A 21924-nucleotide genomic window follows, 5' to 3' on the forward strand; every position below is an offset into this window, starting at 1 on the left:
TGTTCAAAAAGGATTGTGCTACTCTATCACTTTTATGTTCTTCTCCACATCACAATGTCATTTCTGCCAATGAGAAATTTGTTTTATTTCTTTACTCTCTTGAATCATAAGATGTCAGAAATGGTTTAATTTAATTTCTGGCTGAATTTAAAATCATTTTTAAAAAATCCATTTAAAAAAAAAAACTCGAGGTACACTTGTAACATAAGTGAAATTCGTGAAAACGGTTTAAAATTTTCTGAATAATATAATAATTAAAAAAATAAATATGACCAACAGTTGAATTGTATGCTTATATTTAAAAATACTAAATTACACTAAATCGCTTTTTTGTGTTGATAAAAATTAAAAAAATTAAAAATTAAGTTGCCTTATTTTTATGAAATTTAAAAAATGGTCAGAAAATAATTTTATAAAAAGATTATTATTTTATTTGTATTCTTTGATAAATCTGATTACCTTTTATATTGAGCTATGATACAGAGGTTAAATCAAGTGTGTTTTCCTCTGCGAAAAGTACATTATATTTCACAAAATATGAGCAAGTTAGCAAGTTAAGTTATTTATCACTGAAAATTTGTGATTTTGAAATTTCGGAATTAACGGAATATCAGAAGGGAACTTTTTGGTGAAAAATAATTAAAAACTGCCGAATTTGTGGAGTTTTTGAGTATTTGAAAAATATGTATTTCGTAATTCGTTTTAATGTGAAAGCTAAACCTCGCCACAAAATCACAAACCAAAACTTTGAGAAGGTTTTCGCAACATTTCACAAATTATTGGATTGTTTCCATGTCCTTTAGTTAGTTGAGTTAATTATGATAACTTGCTCAATCGTATATTTCAACTCTAAACTGCCTGGCCGTAGAAAAGAGGGTCTAAATTTTGGCGCAAAAAGTTAAGTATACCGATATAAGTTTTAAGTTCCCAACAATGCTCGAAAAACTTTCCTGCTCGCGAGTCGTTATAAACGAGACAAAGGCTGAAGTTGCATGCGCACATAAAGCGAGAGTTATGTGGAGTTGAGCATCTTGAAAGCCTAATGATGAATCGATGCTGTTTGGAAATTGGAAGTCGGCGCGGATTCTCGCGGAGCATGAAGCTTTTGTACACGTTTCTAGAGCAAAACCGCACTTTTGTCCGTTTCGCTCTGTAAGATTATTGTTCCTTCCTGGTGTTATCCTTAAATTCAATGAGCCGAAGTTTATAATTAAGTCGGGAAGTTTTGGAGACCCTCAAAAACAATGGCGTGTTGTCTTTGTTAGGAAAATACGCGATAATTGAAGTGAATTACTTGAGATTTTATATATAACTTTAAATTAACAATTAAATTCACAGAAAATGGGTAGGATATTATAGGTACTAGGCAGAAAGCAATGTAGCGGACTGGCTAAAGAATCTCCAGTTTTATTCTAACATTACGGAGTAGAAATAGGTGTCGAAGCTCTCACACAACTTCAGATTACATAAAAATGTAATTATTTTTTAATTTCTCCGTATGTTGGTCGTTAGCTCTTATTTTGCAAAAATATTTTACAATTTTACTACACCGTGTTCCGTTTTTCGATTGAAACGATTATTTTTAATAATATGTAAATAATTAGATCTGTACATTTCAACAACATTACTCTGCATAGAGTCTGACTCAATTGTCAATAATCCCTAGTTAGGGATCCATCTTCGCTTCCAAGGTGTCGTTATAAACGACTTCCTTTTTTTTCGTTTTTTTTTATATGTACTACTACTATCCTTCGATTAAATGTTGGTAAGCACTAGTAATATATCTATATTATCCTATTCCCGTGTAATATAATTAATAATTAAATAATATATAATAAATAATTAATTTTTTCAATATCAGTTTTCTACTTATTAAAGGATCGATACTCTGCTCTTGTGCAAACTCCCTCCAACTTCTGTCTAGGGTAGGTATTTTGTTTTATAAATAAAAATGCATTTTTATTTGAGTCGCTTATTTTTCGTAAGATTCCACTTGACGTGCTTCCTATAATAATTTAAATTTCTTGATAGTTACAATTCCAGTCATTCTAAGGCACGTACTAAAATTGCCAAAACACCACCAGCAGTCTTCATGCATATGCATTACCTGAAATTTTTGTTTGAAGGTGGTAGGTAGATAATGATTCACAAGAAATACTAACAAATTTTCCAACTTTTATTGTTTTTTTTTTCATTGCTTACAAAACGTTTTCTGCAGATGTATTATTATCCTTAATCAAGTGCAGACTAATCTTATTTCTAAGGGGACGAGGCTTATATACTAGATTGCTACGTTCCAGTGACGGAGTCGGGTGCAGTAAAGGGTGAGGTTGTTGCTCTAGGTTGCCAGATTGTATGTATTTCTATTCTCGGAATGCTAAAGATGATGATGGTAGCGGACAGTGTTACCCGAAACGTGATGCAAACAAAGAGAAAAGCCTGTGGAGGTTCAACAATCTCTAAGTGTTTTGACCTATGGACGACACTTAAATTGTATTTCCTTGGATGGCATCTCCCGTTTTACTACTCTGCATTATACAGAAACGGAATTATTAATTTGTTACTGCCTTATTTAAGAACATGCGGACATAAAAACTGCCAGTAACTTTTTTTATAGGTTTTACAAGTAAAATAAATTCCAGCTATGTAATGACGTACCATTTTTTCTAAATTCTTTTATTAATAACCATTCAGCTGGGTATTTCTTTATTTGTACAGTTTTATTATATATCGCAACAATTTCATAAAAACAATAATAAATAGTAAAAACTTCAATCTTCAAGTTGGTTTCCCCTTATAATTATTCACGCAAAGCTTATATTGAAAAATATGCAAATTTATTTAAATTGTTAAATATAAATCATTCAAAAAGTATTTTCATGAAAATTTATTGGTTGGGAGGGTTTAATTTCCATTTCCCTATGTACGTGCACTTAAATTGTAACTAAATTGTCTAATTATTGTTATCATTCCGTTCGTGTTAATAGTCCACTTGAGGCACGTAAAAAACTACTAGACAGTACAAATAAAAATAGACCACCCAGTGCAAACATCCGATGAGTGATTACCAAAATACTCGGGTATTTTGAAATGGGGGCATCAAACAGTGGGACTCATAGAATATTTATAAATAAACGCATTTCGGATATTTTCGTACCTGTCAATTAGGAAAAAATAATTTTTCTACCTGGTGTAAAATAAATCTTAGGCAACGTGTGCCAAGCATTTGAACAATTCGTGAGATATAGCACACGCACCTCCCGACAGCAATGACGGCAACTTGATCTGGCCAGACGAAAGTAATTATTCCAGCTCCAACGAAGAGACAGAACGAGTACATTTCAAGTACATGGACAATTTTTTTCTAGTTTTCACTGCACCAAAAAAAAAAAATTGAGTTATTTTTTATTAAAAAATTTCGCTTCTATTTTTTTATGAATTGAAATGAATTTATCAACAATTAACCAATTCTGAGCAAAACTACTACTACCTTCAAGGAGATTAGTCTGGATTTATGTTTGTTTTCTTGCCTAATTGCAATCAATGCAAAAATAAACTTACATTCTTGTAAACGCGATTTTTTTTATTAAATTAAAGTGAGAAAATTGAATATCTTTGGGCATAAATTTTGGGATAAAATATAAAAATTTTTTTTGTTTAAACCTGGGATCTATTTAATTTTAATGGAAATTTCTGATTAGCTTCTTCAGTAAGCGACGTAAATATTAAATTGGCCATTAGCATATTGTGCAAGCAATTCAGACGCATCCTAGAGATAAGCAGTCTGTTTTTTATTTAAAGTACTACTTTACTGTTAATATTTATAGACTTGCAAGTAGCTCATAAATACTAATTAAAAGGAAATCTGCATCTGTTTCCTTAATCTAGCATAAATTATACCGAACTCACATTATTACTATTCAGGAGTTAATTTTTCTGGAAAATATGATGTTTATATTACGTTTGGATGGTTTATTCATTAGAATCAAGCTTCCCTTTAAAAATGTGTTTTGACCAGGATAAGGATTATCGTAAAATTTAAAATAAAACAAAGTCGCCATATTATGCACCAACTTGAGAAATATTAACAACTAAACGATTAGCAAAAGCTATCAATAGAAAAGAAGTATTAAACCATATTTTAACAAAATCGTCATATTTGGTTAGTTCGGATTGGCAAAAGCTATCGAAAAGGCAACTAACTACTCGAGGCAATTTTTCAAACTTGCTATGGCGTTGTACGAAGAAAATAATCTAGTCTCTCTGCATTTTACGACTACATTAACCTAGATATGAATTTTCCAAAATCAATTTACCCTGTCCTTTTATTTTCAGATTTCCATATCACATGGATGGATATTTTGGAACTTAACAAGATCAACGTAGTGGCTCAGAAGGTTAAGGCAACACAAAAGTAAGTCGACTAAAATATATTGTTGCATTTGATTGCACAAAGTAGTAATCATATTTCTGAATTTTGAAACCGTACGCAAGAACAAAACTATAATAGTGTAACGCGGTAAGCATACTTAACTAAAAAGCTATAAATAACAAGAATTTTTACTAGATACAAGGGTCACTCAGAACAAAACCTTCCTATAAATATTATTAACTCAGATCTTTTTGTTTAGAAGATACGGGCAGCTAAATTGTCATTATATTTGTCGTTTCCACAGTCCCCAATACATCAATTTATTATTTGGAAGGCTCGCAACTTTTTAGAAGATAAATATGCTCATCATCAAAAATTTCGTGTTCTACTCCTTACTCTAAAATATACAATTATTCAGCGATTATCCTTGCTAAAGTATCACTTCAAGAAATCAGCTCTGTTAAAAAACATTTTCGGTAGGTTTTAGTCATTTATTGGTATTTTAACATTTTCTCGCACTTAGAGCTCCGTTAATCGTCACTCAGCAAAGCTAATGGTCGTGGTATGAGACGTTTATAACAGCCGTGATAAAAAAAACTTGCACATCTTTGTTTAGAGGCCGGTGTTAAAACTCTTAATTACTTATATTCTTATTTTATTAGTAAAAAATTAGTAAAAACTGCCATATATTGAAAAAGTCGAACTCAAAGGATAATTATAATTGAGAATTTTATTAAATATATTAAATTTAATGTAGTTTTTAAGAAAAGTTATAGAGTTTCGTAATACAACACTCATAACCTGTAGGATTCTCTGATTTTGATCAAAAACTAACAGAAACGATTTATCCGGTTAATCCCCATTGTTAATATTGTGTTTTGAAATGAATTTGGAAATTCGTAGTATCCACGAGCACTTTCCTGGGGACTCCCGTCCCCTACTAATTTGGGAATTCTTCTTAGTGTCATTATTTGGATATGCCCGTGCCAATCCTCGATATTTTCGTCCAGTTTAACTGTCAACTGTCAGAGTAATCTGACGATCTAGTAGGAAGATTGTGATACTTTTTACAAAACTTCTGGATTCCTCCTGCGTCGGTTTTTGCTGAGTCGAACTTGCTGACGTTTCGCCAATCATCCTGTTGCCTTCTTCAGAGCTTGACTGAAATTGGCTGGCATTTTACTCTGTACCTGTGTATATATTGCTTGAGGGGAGCGGAGCCAAATGAGGGACATAAACACATATTGGTGACCTTTGGCCTATTAAGATTGTTAGGTTGTTTATAGATTTCTACAGACTCTTGGAGTTTTCGTTGGTAGAAAAATTGATTGCATGCAATAATTTTATTACATAGAAGAGCAAAGGTAAGGTGTTTTAATTCTGGGATCAGTGACCTCGGGTTGAGATAGTGATGGGACAATGCATTAAGGTATCGGTCTGTGTGCGTAGGTTTTCTGAAAATGCAATAATTCAATTTTAGAATTTTAGGTCTTATTTTCTATTGATAAGAATATCTAAGAATCAGGGCTATTATTAGTTTCCAACTCAATGGTAAAACGTATGTTAGGGTGTATGGAATATAATATAAAAAGAAAATCTACTAGGGTTTTTTGGCCATGAGCCCAAATAACAAATAAAAAAATATGTTCGACGATTGCATTATATACAAAAGATTTTACATGCGATGTTATATTTTTAGACAAGAAAATAGGGTTGAACTTTCTAACATCTTCCCGTATTATTTATTATATTCTTCGAAATCTTAGATATTCAGGCTCTCTTCTTACGGACATATAGTCTTGTTTATATCATCTAAACTATGTGTTGATATGTTGAAACCACAAACATATTCTCCGTTAACCAGTTATCTATCCCATCTGTAGGAAAATATTTTTCTTTCGCTACAAAAAAAGTCTGCTGCGAGCCGCAGCAACTTACAATCAAATGACTTACTGAATAATTGAAACCGGCGTGGCGGAAAGCAGAATTTCAGTAGGTCGAAAATAAATGAAGCCCCGTCGTTGCCAGACATTTAATTCGCTAAAAACTTTTTGAAAAGTAAACACGAAACAGGGGAATTAATCAAATTGGATTAAAATGATTTGGAAAGGCGATGAAAATGCTGCTTGCGTATCGCGGACCGCATTGTATAAATAAATTTTACGCGTGCAACATCGACGTAATCCGGAAAATTTTATATTTGCTCGTATTTCGATTCGTTTTGTTTTTTTGTTTTGAGCCGCCAAAAAACTAAATGTCCTTGATTTATCGCTGCGCCGTTTTGTGCCTTAGCAGACGACTTCTGCAAGTATCGTGTTCATTTGGTAAGCAAGGCAACATTTTTGTCTAACGTGGTTTTCAATTTTGTTGTTTTTTATTTGCTGTTTTTAAATAACAAATGTTTAAAACACCTACTCTAAAATTGGTTTCGGAGAGAGTTTGACATTTCTCAGTTTTAATGGTCACGTCACCCATAACTAAAACCAAAACCCAAAACTCTGAGCGGAAGAAATACGTCTATAAACTTGTTCAGATCTTGTTGCTTAAAAGCTCGCTTCGCTGTGCTGCTTTGCGCTCTTGCTAAAACAAACTCCTAAGATTCTATTTATCAAATTTGTTACATAATATATTTTATATTCTTCAGTCTTCCAACAATTACTCGCAATAGAAATTAACCAAACCTTACTAAACGTCTCAAATAAAAGTAACTTAGAAAACATACAAATGAAATATTCATGAACCAGTGTTATGTCGTTGAAGAATAGAAAACCATTTAGGTGGGTCAACAAAGAAGGATTATTTTATTATCATCAATATAGTTTTGAATTTTTGATTTAGTCTCATATATAAATAACTATATCTTATCACCAATTTTTTTGATAATTTTTACTATAAAAATGGTCTATTATTCTTTTTTGATAAATCTAACCATTTCAAAGATATTCGAGGAAGAATTTAAAGAAAGATTACTTTTCGTTCTGAATTTCGTTATTGACTGAAATACAATTATGTAAAATGTTTTCAATTATTCTTATAGAAAATGCAATGCTCTATAAAAAAGGTGGTCTCTTATGGTTTATCGATATATTCATAATGTGTAATAAATGTTTTCAATTTAATCATTAAATTGACAATTTTTCACAACATTCATAAAACTTGAAATTTATTTTGATAAAATGACAATTTTGAAATTATTTTTTAATCACCTTTCTAACGACATTTTCTTTTATAATTTTTCTTTAATCACAATTGAGGTTCATAATTTAATATTTCTCAACGAGTTCATTTAAAATAAAATAAAAACCACAAGAGATCTTTTTTGTAAAGCACTCAATTTACTATAAGAATAATTGAAAACAAAAAGTTAGTTTAGATTAGATTAGATTAGAGCGTTCAATTTCTTATAAAAATTATCAATAAAATTGGCTTAATAATCTATTGGCGATAATATATGATTAATTACTTTGAGCCTAAAGCGAAAATGCAAAACTATAATGAGGATTGTCTTCCCATTAAAATTAAGAGCTCATTCGTGGTAAGTACTTTCTAGAAGAAACCAGCAACTAGTTTCTGTGTGTCAGATCCGAAAAAAAAAATGTTTTGTTCGACCTACTATAATGGGAGTAAATGTTATAATACAATCTCAATGAAATTATGTGTTTGCATATTTATTTGGGTCACTTTTGTAAACTAATATAAAATCTCACAATCTTCTCGAAGCAGGTAAAAATCATTAACAACACACTAATAAATTGTAGCTCTCAATACTTTTAAAGCTATTCAAAGGATTTTGAGGTGGTGGAAATTAACGAAATAATGTAGGGTCGCATATAGTCTCTATTTAATCTTAATTATACAATTCGAACATTTGCACTAACGCGTCGACGTCTAATAAAATGTGCTTTCATATATAGAAATTCCTGTCAACACTTTTGTTTTAGTATTGAAAATAGCGAGCGCTGAAAATAGTTGATTCGCCGTTAATAGTTATTTCGCCGTTTTTGAGTGTTCACCAAATTGATTCAGAAAATCCCAATTCGAGCAATTCTAAATATAGTTAACTGTCGAAAGCCGGCTTTAATTGAAACAGTAAATAATTTATGGATGGTAGCTGAAAATATCATTTATAACGTTAAAAAATACCCATTTTCCAGACGAAAGCCAAATGTAAATAAATATATTGATTATTCAATTAAATGCTCTCTGGTTCTGTATGACCAGAAAAAAGGTATTTTTGTCAATTATGTACACAAAGTTGTTTTTCAATACTACTAAATAGTCTAAAAAATATAGTTGAAAACAACTTAACCTAAAAAATTTACTAAAGTAAAAAGTTTGTTGTGACCTGAACATACATTTTTTGAGCATATACATCCTAATCATAAGCTAAAGACTAAAACGATACTTGTTTCTCCCTAGAAATACTACTCGGTTACATTCTTATAGTGTACAAGAGGATAAACTTTAAACAATTTCGAAAATTTACCGTTAAACGCCTCACTAATAAATTCACCTTCTTAATATTATATTACGCAACAAGTACGGTAAACGGCATTTGAGTCACCCTTATTTGGCACGAGCGGAGCGAGTGTGTAACAACTTAAAAAGTTTAGCAAACTTGTTGCATACTATACTTTTTCTACGACCGGTAGTTTTTGAGTGATTTTTTGCAAAACAACACTAATAAATTTATTGACATGACCGCCAAAATTGACAAACGTCAAAATTCATTGCTCCATCCGATTGCTCCCAAACCCGTAACCCCGAATTCGTAGGAAAAGCAAGTGACGTGGTAAAATGACACTTTCCGCAAGCTAGATCAGTATACAATTAGATATTTTACAAAAGGGGGTTGAAAAAATATGTATTTTAAGCTGATATATTATTAAACCATCATTTTTCCATGAAATGGACAGAACTATTTCAATATTTTAAACATATTTTCATATACATTTTCATTAAAAACATGTGAATTTACGTTTCTTAATGCAATGTTATAAATAGTTTGTCGTAAAACAATTGTAAATCTTAGCCTTTCTGTAAAGAAAAGTAAATTTACATACTTTTTATGATATTCACTTTACTAAAAGTGTAAATTCATAAATTTGACCCATACAAACGGAGTCACACACTCAAATGGTAAGTAGACAAGAGAAATATTGTCTAGATTCAAATTTTCTTGTTTATACACCGATCCAGCGTGCGAAAAGTGTCACTTCTCACGGATCCGAGCCAATTTGGACATTTCTAACAGTCATGTCAGTGAATGTATGTGTTGTTTTGCAAAAATGTACCCAAAAACTAACGGTCTTGGAAAAGTATAATATGCAACACATTTATGAAATACACTTACCACACTTTTTACATAATATATTATTATATTTGTTCGTTTAAACAGCATTTAGTACAACATTGTGCTTTTTACAAAACTTCTGGATTCCTCCTGCGTTGGTTTTTGCTTAGTCGAAATTGTTGCTTTTTCAGAGCTTGACTGAAACTGTGTTTTAGATGTCAGTTTCTTTTACATAACGATATAGCCCACCTAGAAAGCTTAAACTTTTGTATTTACGGTTTTTAAGTATTGCACAGGGTGTTCTCGATATTCCGTGCAATATTAAAAAACATAATAAGTACTCCAAATTTGCAGCTACCGACTTCAGACTTAGACTTTTTAAATTGGGAGCAATAAAATAACGCGAAATATTTTTTTTTAATGTTAGATTTTTTTTGTGGTTATTTTGGCATCCAGAAAAACATCTTTTCCTCCAAAGCCATTCATCCGATCCGAAAAATTTTACATCCGTAATATGTGGGCGACCCGGCACTATAACTATTGTTTCACGCATTTTTTCGATTATATACAAGGTGTTTTAGTTGTGGCCAAAAATCTAAAAGACCCTGAAAATTGTTGTTCTTTTAGATAGTAAATTATCAACAGTAAATCCAAATTCGTTCAAACTATAGCTAATCCGTGTTATAGGCCGTATCAAATGCTATAATTTTTGTATTTACGGTTTTCATGTATCACATACGCTGCTCCAGATATTTGAAAAAATCCAAATGAAAATCACCATTTCTCGCCCTCAATCTAGACATTTACTATTACCACGTACTGCATGGTTTCAGAAAACAAGTAGTTTTTTGAAAACCATTTTGTCCATTGGAAAAATTCGGATACCAGCAAACTAAGGAGATCCAGGGCTATATTCTCTATTTCGAACATTGTTGGAAATGTATACAGGGTACGTCGTTTATGGGCAAAAAATTCTAATGGATCCTAGAAATTTCCGCTTTTGTGGATGAATTATTGACGATACATGAAAAACTTTTAAAGATGTGATGATTTGATATGAACAGTATCGTAAACTAAAAAATATATTTTTAAATTGCAATTACCAGTACAAATTTTAATAATTACCGAAGTATGCCGTAACTTTGAAGTTCTACTAGATGTGAAGGACACTACACACAGGGTGTATTCACAATCAAATTACCTCGATTTTGCGAAAGTTCCGTGCTGGTTCGCAGGAGCACGATAGAGGGACGCCTAGGACAAGAACCCGCGAGACTCCTTCAGTCTTGTTTAAAATGCTGTCAACAAAAAACTATTTGACGCAAGACTTCATTTTTTTTTCGCAGCCTACTAAGACATATATTTAAAAGAAGACAAAGTTTTATCGTGATACTGGAGCTGCATCTATGTCAGGCCGGGAAATTTTGGCGCTGACCTCGTATATTAGATGCCAGGGCGTAGTTATCGGGTTTTTTTGTACGTTGTAAAAGCCCAACCTTGTCGCGGTCCAGATGCATACTCGATGTGACGCCACAAACTGACCGCATCGATCTTGTCACTCAGCACCACTGTAATGTAATTAGATGGCAATCAATCATCGCTTAACGACAGCAGCTGCGACGATCCCATCGATGCGTCGCTATTAGTATCCGATCAATTACCGACGATGCAGAACGGCCGAGTTTTAAAAATAAACACGTCCAACAACCGGCAACTTGTTCTTCTCCACACGGGCCAAACATTTTAAGCAAACTCCTCTTTCTGTCACCGCTGTTTACCCAATTAAATTAGCCGGTGCACTGTCACGGAAATGATCGAGAACATGGCTTGAAAATTAATTCGCAGATGCCGTGAGAGTTTTTGTCTTTTGAAAGCTAATCGTCAAAGTCGCTAATTGTTGTTATGGTTACCATGACAAGTGGAACACAAAAACGCGGACTAATATTAACTAGGTTTTATTTATTTACCACTCAAAGACTAATGACAAGTGCAAAAAAATACTAATGGGATTATATAAAAATAACTCTAATTCTTTACTAAGAATAGTTTGTAGTTGTTACTTATTCCAGTGACTGAAATATAACCAAAAACAGAACATACCAAAATCCCAACTTCTAACAGCTGAAAAGGACTTTTATAAAATTCTAACCAAGATATTGTAATGTTTGCATTCTAAAATGTGTTCTTGTTCTAAAATCAACCTTTGAAAATCTTTATCATAAGGGTGTTTATTTTTTATTAATTTCCAAATGGTTTAGTTTTTTCCCTATAATCTTGAATTTAATTCATGCATATCTTTTGTCAAATTGACTTAGTGTGATAACGTTTCCTTCCTTTGAACAATTACTCCTTCATTTTTATCACAGATTGAAGTTTACGAATCACTTCCCCACTAGCTCTATCCAACCAACACTAACCTAGGATCTGACACCACAACCAACTAACCAATTTTCGATCCTCCAGGAGACAAAGAGTTTAGCTTCCTTCATTTTCTCTAGGTGGATTAACTCAGACATGACATAAGAAGGAATGCGAAACACTAAACACAAAATTCACATATTAACTTCATCCCATTGTGGTCTTTCTGTGATTCAAAACCCTGGAATACACTAGAACCTTTTGGAACCAAAAAAATTATTCGTAAATACTTCCTAGCCATTTCGGTTTTTAACAAATTTTATGCATTTTCTATTAGTTCCTTTTTACACATAAGACAAATTATTAGCACACAGATAGAGGAGATACGTGTTTCCAATTTACTTTTTAAGCACACTTCCGCTTTTGAATACCAGATATTCAGAAAATGTCCGCTTTTGTGAATAACACGCGGAATCCATTATTTTTTTAATACCCAAGGATTATGTTGTGTCCTCCCAGGCTGTCTTATTTCTAAAATGTTCATCACCTAGGTGGAGAATCGTTTCTAATAATTTTGTTTTTTTTATTCACTTCTTTATCTAACTCATTAAGTGAAAAACGGAATTTAATGTCAAAATTAACGATTACAGTTTATTACAAAAAAGTATTAAACAGAATATAAGTTAATGTCCTACTTTTTATCGACGACATCGACGACTCATACATCCAAGGGGGCAGCTGGTAGTTTGGATCTCTAAGCTAAAGTCTGTTCATAGATATAAGAAAGTGACTAACTGATACGAATTAAGGAAAGACCCGGGCAAGCTGTAAGAATGAAATATGGCCGAACAGGTCCGTACTTTGCTTAGAATTTAATTATTTGGGGTTTTGTTAGGAAAGATACTAAACAATATTTATTTATGTATGTCATCCAAGTAAATAATTGACTTTTGTTGTTTTCTGTAAATAATAATTTTTTATAGATATTCCAGTCCCCATTTTCGAATTCTAAAATATTCCATTAAAACTTGCCTTTTGTCAATTTTTTTAAATCTAAAACCCATGTGTGGAATAAACTTCCATAAGGTAGTTGCCACATTTAACACCGGTTTCATTTTTTTTAAGCCTTCTAATTAAGATATCTAATGTAGGCACGCTTTGTTCCTCGTATAACTGGTAAATTTTACGCCGTATTATATCTTGATCACTTTCATCTACACTCGAGAAAATGTCAGCATCGCTTCTTTTATTCCTCGCTGAAATGGGATTATTTACAATTTTTGCAAATACAGTTGATATTGGAATTTTCGTCAATGTGGCCGTTTCTTCTAAAGATGTTTGCTTCCTGGCACCACGGTCAATGAGGGTCAAATAAACATTGTTTATAACTTCCTTAGTCTCAACAGAATAGTGTTTTCTACATTTGGGCGGAAGCATCTCCTGAGACACAAGTAGGTATAAAATTATTTTCTATTACGGACCACAATTTTACCTAAATTTAAATTCTGAAATTTTAGGTAATAATCTTGTTGCATTGTAGGTTAATGACAACCCTTGGATAATGGATAATGGATGGAGCTGGATCCAAAGTGTCAATATTCTTGCAATATGTGGTCTGGCATTAGAAAACTCATCTTTCAATATGACAAATTTATTCGTTTGATATTTAATTACGAATTTCATTTAATAACTCAGGTAAAGACTTGAACAAACAAACAATATGTTGAACGGAAAACTGTTTTTTTTATTTCAAAAATGTTTTTAAAAAATAAATAATATATACATTTAAATAGAGTCGGCAGTTCGCGAAAGAGTTATGAAATTGTTATGAAGTTGTGTCAAATTTTAGTGGTGCGTTATTTTTTATGCAAAGTTTCATTCAGAATGGCAATACGTCAAAGTAACCAGCTAACCAAAGTTGAGTTTAAAAATTTCCTTTCAAAAAAGTTCGTAGCAATAACTTGCAGTTAGGAACCAGCTGGGGTTTTGTTAATTGACGAACTGGCTGTAAGATAAGGAATTACTTAAAGACCAGTTTGTCAGTTTTAACGGCACTTTGAAAATGTCCGCTTTTAAGGACGGGGTATATAAATCAGCGAGTTCTCTTGGTGCGCAGATATAAAAGCTTACAAGACTAGCTTTCGTCCAAAACAGAAAATATATATCGCAAAAACGAACGTTTTCAATCTCACTCTGATTAAACTTCTCCTCCTCAAGTTTATTATATTTCACCCGGAACGTCAACGCGAGCGTTGCATCTGACGTACCCGGCAAATAAATTTTCACCCGCAACAACTTTTTCACGCTAAAAACGACGAAACAATAACAATCTTAAATCCGTCGGTGATAAATAAAACATTTTTAGTGGCGTTTTGTATAAATGCCAGTAAACTAAAGCGGATTATCTGCGGAAATCTTTAGCGGGCGGAATGCGGTTTATAGTTGTTTCGTTCCCTCAAAAGTGACGGGAACGTAAGGAGCTTGTTTGGCAAAGTTTACGAAAAACAAAGTTTATTATCTGCCGGCTTCTGTGTTAACTTTAAAAGAACCTCGCTTTTTGAGGTTTGTAAATGTTTTCCGCGGGATTATTCGTCTTTTGATTGTCGCATAAATTTGCTATGTTCTGCATCGCGCGATATTTTCTAAAGAAATCTAATTGCTTTGAATCAGTACTAATAACAAATTTATAAAAGATACGAAGGTACTGGGAAAATATTTCCAAGGCTCATTGACAACTAAAGTGTTATACATTATTCATTAAAAAAAAAACATTTTTTTTTTAGTTTTTAAGATTCTGTTACTAGGAAACAAGTCGGGTTCTTTAGTTTCCAGAAAATGTCTTGCTAACTTACCACTCAAAAAGCAAGAAATAGTGGAATAATTATAGTAATGTATTACTTTGGTAATGCAATAAACCAAAACTCAAAAAAAAATTAATTAATATTCATAAATAAAATGGAAGAAAAATAAATTTTGTATGTAATTGGTTTTGGTAATTTATTTCTGGACCATCTAAGGCATTTCATTACTAACTCTTAACTTTACTCATGAAAAAAAAAACACGAAACTCTTAATTTTGCTATCCTGCTACCCAAAAAGTAAATGAATAAAAATGTGCTTAAATCCATTAAATCCAATTAAATGTGACGAGCGAGCCGAATGGGCTTGGCCCTATCCTGCCTGTGTTCTAAAAAATTTCGAAGCACGGGAACAAATGGATGATTACAGGGACCACTGAAAGCATTTGATGGTGCGAAGTAATAAAACAGGATATTCCGTCCACGACGACCATAAGATGGTTGTCTATAAGCGTAGGTCAATATCGCAGGTCTACAGTGATTTTGATGTTTGAAAGCTGTTTGCTTATTTGTATATTTTTGGGGCCACTTTTTCCAAAAACCGCCATATTTTTGTCTATTATGTCATTTTTTTTATAACGCTCTATCTTAAAAATTTTATTTTTTTAATATACATACGATACATACGTATGACATGTGATTTGGCAACACTGGATTATATCAGACTTCTGTGCAAATTTTATTATGTGTTGTTAAACGAGAAAATCAATAGAATTAACTGAATGAGTAAAATTTCAAGTGCAACAAGTTGTTCCAATGAAAAGAAACGGTAAAATTCTTCTAATGAACTAATAGGTCAGCATTTTAAATGCATATGATAAGATATAATAATCCTAGTTTTTCAGTACAAGAAAATGTTGACATTATTTAAATTATGGCCAACGGAATTTATTCTACTCCTTTTGGGAAAAAGAAGAAGACTAATAGTTTTAGGTATATAAATGAGGGTTTATTGATCTCAGATATCTCTCTCGACCAGGTGATTATGTCGATGATATGAATGACTACGATTTCAAAGATTGCTTTGGAGGAATGACCCAGCCAGCCTATAATACCATAAAACCCATACACTCCATTCAAACCAGCACAGATATTGGATTCTAAAAACTATAGTAGAAAATATAGCAGTAAAATTAATTATTGTTACCCTGCGCCTACCATAATATCATTTATCATTTAATCTATAAAAGTTCAAATTGAAGAATTGTTCGATAGAAGAAACGCGACATTTAAAATGAAATGAATGAAATCATTATGGGCGTTGCCTCCCAGAATTAATGAAAAGCTATTCATCATATTATCAAAGAACATAAAATAATGATGTGGTTGATCGAACGAAAGAAATTTAATAATAAAACCAAGAGGAGAACACAGCATTAAATAGTTAATACAGAATGTTTAAAGTTCTATATTAAGCAATCTATTGTAAATTGTACAAAAATTAAAAAGTCTTAGGGTTGATTTTAATATTATATTTATTCATTCTACTCTAAACTCACAGATGTGTGTCAAATTATGGTCAGATATACTGTATCTAATTTTTATGAAATTTAATGTAATTAATATATTTTTTCTACTCCCGTCTGTAAAATACCTAATTACACACCGATCTAGCGTGCGGGAAGCGTCATTTTACCACGTCAGTTTTATTTCCCACGGATACGAGCCGCTTCGGACATTTCCGGGATTTTACCGCACGGGTTTGGGAGCAATCGGATGATTTTGGCGATATTTCCCAAGCCTTGAATTTGACGTTTGTCAATTCTGACGGCCATGTCAGTGAATGTATTCGTGTTATTTTGCGAAAATGTAGCCAAAGACTAACGGTCGTAGAAAAAGTATAGTATGCAACACGTTCACTTGTTGCATAATATACTATGAATTGTTATGTGTCCCTGATATCATTTTTCATTTCTTTCAACGGAGCGTCCTACGAATATTTTTCCACTTGATATCCCTTAGTGCCCCTTTCTGTATTTATGTATAAGAATGCTAAGAAATTCGTCGACGCGAATAATTGCTCAAACGGGCACCGAAAACTTTTAATATTTTTATAAATCGTTGCAAGATATATATTTTCTACTGAGTATTTTTTGTTCGGCTAATTAAATTTCTTTTCGTCGAAGCCCTCCACTCTCCTCCGAATCCAGCTTCTATTAATTCCCTTTTCTTTCCGCTTTTGAAAGAAATTAATTTTTCTGCTTCCTGCTCTCTTTTCCGTGATATTATTAACAGATCTAATGGCAATATAATTACTTATTCAAATTTCATTCAACGCCGGGATTATTGGGCGTTAAATATTTTAATTCCAATTCTTTCCATATTAAAGCAGTTATCCGTCAGCTTTGATTTTCCATTAGATAGAAAATTGCAGCAACAATAGAAAGGAGCATATAATACATCTCCTAGTCACACACCTCTTTTAAATTTTAATGTATTCCTAACATTTCCTTAACTCCCTCAACTCTCAAGATTTTAGTCATTTAAGTTACATTTATAGATACCTCATCACAATGATTGGGTTTGGGATTAAATAAAAGTATGTTTTGTTGAAACTAATATCAATTTTTTTAACAAATTTCATAAAAATGATTACTTTATTATCTTCCACTATAAAAAAAATTAATGAAGTTTCTACAGGTTACTGTAATACTATTTACGAATCTTCTGTTGATGATGAATCGAACTTTCGACAAAATAAAGATATGTACGTACGTACATAATGTTTTTGTGTTTTTTATAGCGTAATTCCGCTTATAGAGCACTCATTTTCGGATCCCTAGAGGGTACTTTATAACTGAAGTCCACTATACATTCTCTATTGAATGAATATTTAAATATATTAAGTGCTTCACTTGAGAAAATGTCAGGGGCGTATCTTTTTTTATTCTTGAAACTTATGCCACGCAAACGGACGGTGCTGGTAGGAATAAAAAAGTCTGGTGTGCACCTTTTTACTCACAATGCACATTTACCTAAGTTCACAAAGATATCGAGAATCATTTCTTGGATAATATGAAAAAATATTTTTTTCTTGAGATTTTTACCACTCTTTCGCTCTAAGACGTTTAGGTCATATGTTCATATGAAGTTGCTTTGATAAACGAATTATGGTCCCTAGTACACACCATTAAGAACAACCTGTAGATTAAATGTTCATATAAACTATCTTTAGTTTTTAAAGTTTTTTATCTTCATATTTCACCTAACAGGTCAGATTTTGGATGTTTCATCTTTTCTTAAGAGGATCATTGTTTTTATTGTTATTAAACCCCAATTAGCTCTTTGCTTCTTGTCAAGTGTCTTCTTTATCTTTAAAAAAATATTGTGCAGCTTTTGATTTACCTCAAGTTGTTCTCATCAGATCATCAACCTTTTCATTTGGTCGCGTTAATCATTATTTCAATTAACTGAAGCATAAATAATCAATGTCTGTCAACCCCCCACCGCTCTATTTCCGAATTACACAAAATTATTTATGCCGTTTAATGCGGTGGTCTATGCGAGGCAAATTTACCTGCCGACTCTACGCTCCTGTTTACTATCAACAAACCTGCCACGGCGGCATGTATACTGAGACCTCCAAGTGAATTATTTACGTCATAAGGTTAAAATTTTCATTATTTATTATACCGGGATTCGTGCCTTGCGCGGAACACGTTTCCGCGCAAAATTGATTCTGTTTATATTTTGTGTCCTATTGAAAATGCGGATATGATGCGGAATGCGGGCATATCGATGCATTTTCCTTGATAGATTGCGGGACGAGAAAAAAATGCCGAAACCTTAAGCGTACGAAATGCGAAATTGAATTCTTTTTGTGCCTTTAGTGGCGTTCGTCACGGAACGTTGTCGATAGCAAGTCCGCCGGGTGAAATTGCCACAAGCGGGGGTTCGCTCGATTACTATTTAACTACCGTTTCGAAATTCTTAGCCATAATACGAACGAGAAATTACGAGTTTCCTGTGCAGACGCGTCCGCTCTATATACGCAAAAACTTTAATGAAAAACGGATACGCCGGGAATTGTAACACTTTAAACCACGGAGGAGATAGTCATATCCACAAACTGGAAAACAACGGTGCGGTGACGCTGTTTAAGGTACCATAGAACTGCTGCTACTACTACTACTTTGCCTTTTGTGGGCACATTAATTGAGGACATTAGCCCACATCCTTCGCGGCGAACTTTTTCTTTTGGTCACAGCCTACTGTAATACTTTTTATAAAACTTCTGAATTCCTTCTGCTTCGGTTGTTGTTGGGTCGAACTTTCTGACGGACTGGAACTGGCTCGTAATTTACTCTGTACCTGCTAAAATATTGTTTGAGGGGGGCGAAGCTAAATGAGGGGCGTAAACGCATAAATGCCGTCTCGGATAAGTGATTCCCATATTAGTAAAGACCTGAATCTGCTGATGAGTTTGTTTGTCTTAGTCTTAAGGCTCTGAAAATATCAACTAGGTTCAAAGAACAGCCTTAAGACTAAGACAAATAAACTCATCAGCAGTTGCCGAACACAATCACGAAAACTTCTACCAACGACAAATCGAAGAGTCTATACCTCTATTCAGTTATTTACCTGTGACCAATATGAGAATCAGTCACCCGAGACGGTTTATGCCCCTCATGTAGCTCCGCCCCCCTCAAATAATATAAAAGCAGGTACAGAGTAAAATGCGAGCCAGATTCAGTCAAGCTCTGAAGGAGCCAACAGGATGACTGGCGAAACGTTAACTAGTTCGACTCAACAAAAATCTACGCAGGAGGAATCCATAAGTTTTATAAGAGGATATAAATGTGTGTTTATTTTTTTAACTCTAAAATTAAATAAAAACGCTCACTTTCAAACGAAAGTCAGTTTATTTGACTTGGCTAAATATGAGTTATCAAATTCTTCTAATATTTTAAAGTCCTTTTGAGTATCCAGTCTTTTTTTGGTGACCGTTCTTTTTAATTGAATGAAACGAGTTCTGTCTTGTGATATTGGTATTTGCTGGTTGTTTCACATTTTCACAAGGTATTTCTATTTTCATCATTTACAGAGCTTCAAGCCACCAGGCATGGTTTAGTATGCCCGCAACCAGTAATTATTTATTGATATAATCTTGACAATCAAGCTTTTCCAACATTGACACACAACTGTGATTTCTTCTTGAACTTGAAATAAATCCTTCAGAACTAAATTGAAGTTTGATGTAAGAGCAGTTTTCTGTCTGCATATTGTATAGCTTATATCTTTTTTCCATTTGAGTGATAATATTTAATGGTATTAAAAATTAACTATTAATAATTATCGGCAAATTTCTGATACTAAATTTTGTTTCTTGTAGAAGCGTTTGCATTCAAAATATGAATGTTCGTAAATACTTAGAACTTGTTTCAAAGAATTTCTGATATGCTGCTCTTCAGAAAGCCATTGGTTGAATTAAAAAAAAATAGGTTAATTAAATTTAAGGAATTTATAAATTCTTTTGGGCAGTAAAATTAAATAATATAAACAACAAATACATTAATTGAAATCACAATCTTCATTGCCTTATAATAGAAACATTAAATAGAAAAAAGTTATTTGTGTTTTAAATTTAATTTACAGGGCCCTATTTTTTTCAGACTTTAGGAAATGTCACCGTTCTCCTTTTAGTTTTATTTTTTTACGTATTTAGTTTGGACAGAAATGTTGAATAAATAATTTTGTTGTAACATATTTTTCTGATAGTTATTTTTGCATTGTCAAACCTTATTATCTTAATTTGTTAGTCGAATGCATGTTATTTGTGTCATTTCATTCTCTGCAAGTTATTTATTTTGCATCTCACGATTTGTATTACGTCCAATATATATTTTTTCATTCATTTTGTTCGATAATAAAATCGTTTTTTTAACAAATATTACAGGAATTTCTTTTGTCTCGACCTCCCATCTGGAAGCTGTTTTCCAGGTCACGGTGTGGTGTGAGTTTCCAATTCTTAACCTTAGTATTCACGACATCTCGCGCATGCGTCAACCTCCAACGGATTGAGTTGCGACATTGTCTTAATTTTTCTGAAAAATAAATTTGTTTTTATAAAAACGCAATCCCAGTCCCTGAAATCCAGATATTATTAGGAATGGCGGAAGAACTTAAGGGTTTATTTTTGATATGGAATTAAAAAATTGCTTTGATATGTATTTGTTCTGATTATAGTTAATGCGTTGACTAGTTAAAGCAAAATGATGAAAATGAACATTGTTTGTATTTGATTGCGTTTGCTTGTTTGTAAATAAGAAAACTATTTCCTCTATTTACCGTCTTAGACACTAATAGCCCGTTATGTTTAAATATAATTAAATTGGTTTCAAGAAATGTATGGGCGTAAGTTAATAATTATATAGTCCTAAGGGTGTAATACTAATAAAGAAATTATGTTATCATCAAACAACTCCCCAATTTATTCTATTAACTCTACGGTATTTCACGGTAGTGAACATAGATGCTGCGATCTTTCGTATAAAGCGCTTGGAAACATCTATCCTTGTTCACCACCTGTGGCGACTAATAATAGTTTTTTGATTTGGGGTTAATGCAGAATGCAGTTGCCATCAGAATTTGAAAAATCGCTTATTGTTAAATTTATTCTTAAAATTAAACAAAAATAATCGAGAAACGCAATAGAAAATTTCATGTCGCTCTACTTTTTACGTCGCTTTCATACCCGAGTCGGGCTCGAAGTTCGGCGATAAAACAGTGGCGGCGAGTAGGTAATTGAAATATTAAACGATTTAAAACTTTCACAGTTTGAATTTGTTATTAATAGAATTACCGTATGAAACATTAAAAATATTTTTAATTAATTTCATTTAAGTTTCAAATTTAGTATGAGGAAGTTTTTCAAATCAATACTGAGGCTGTAGGGGTATTTGGATTGAAGTCAAAAGTTAAGCAAAAAAAAATAAGTCATCTTTTTAATGCAGAGGTAACTTTATTGGTAAAATTAACTTAAAAAAAGTTTTCCGCTCTTGTAGATAATCCCGTCTATACGACTTAACGATTATGTTATTTTT

At 32.5% G+C, this 21924-nt stretch overlaps 1 protein-coding gene across 4 annotated transcripts in view; it reads left to right on the forward strand.

Moving 5' to 3' along the window:
* The window catches only part of LOC132697907 (heterogeneous nuclear ribonucleoprotein C-like 1), a 445425-nt gene that overhangs the window by 123346 nt on the left and 300155 nt on the right, over positions 1-21924 (forward strand). For 3 of the 4 annotated variants that reach the window (XM_060663660.1, XM_060663658.1, XM_060663659.1), the window contains one exon: positions 4336-4414. In XM_060663660.1, coding sequence (XP_060519643.1) covers positions 4353-4414 — 62 coding nt within the window. In that variant the 5' untranslated portion in view covers positions 4336-4352. Of the gene's footprint in view, positions 1-4335; positions 4415-6546; positions 6697-21924 lie in introns of those variants that run through there. The other variant, XM_060663661.1, reaches the window with a different exon arrangement.

Source organism: Cylas formicarius, unplaced genomic scaffold (genome assembly GCF_029955315.1).
Source record: "Cylas formicarius isolate icCylForm1 unplaced genomic scaffold, icCylForm1.1 PGA_scaffold_2__14_contigs__length_35257938, whole genome shotgun sequence".
Taxonomy (NCBI): domain Eukaryota; kingdom Metazoa; phylum Arthropoda; class Insecta; order Coleoptera; family Brentidae; genus Cylas; species Cylas formicarius.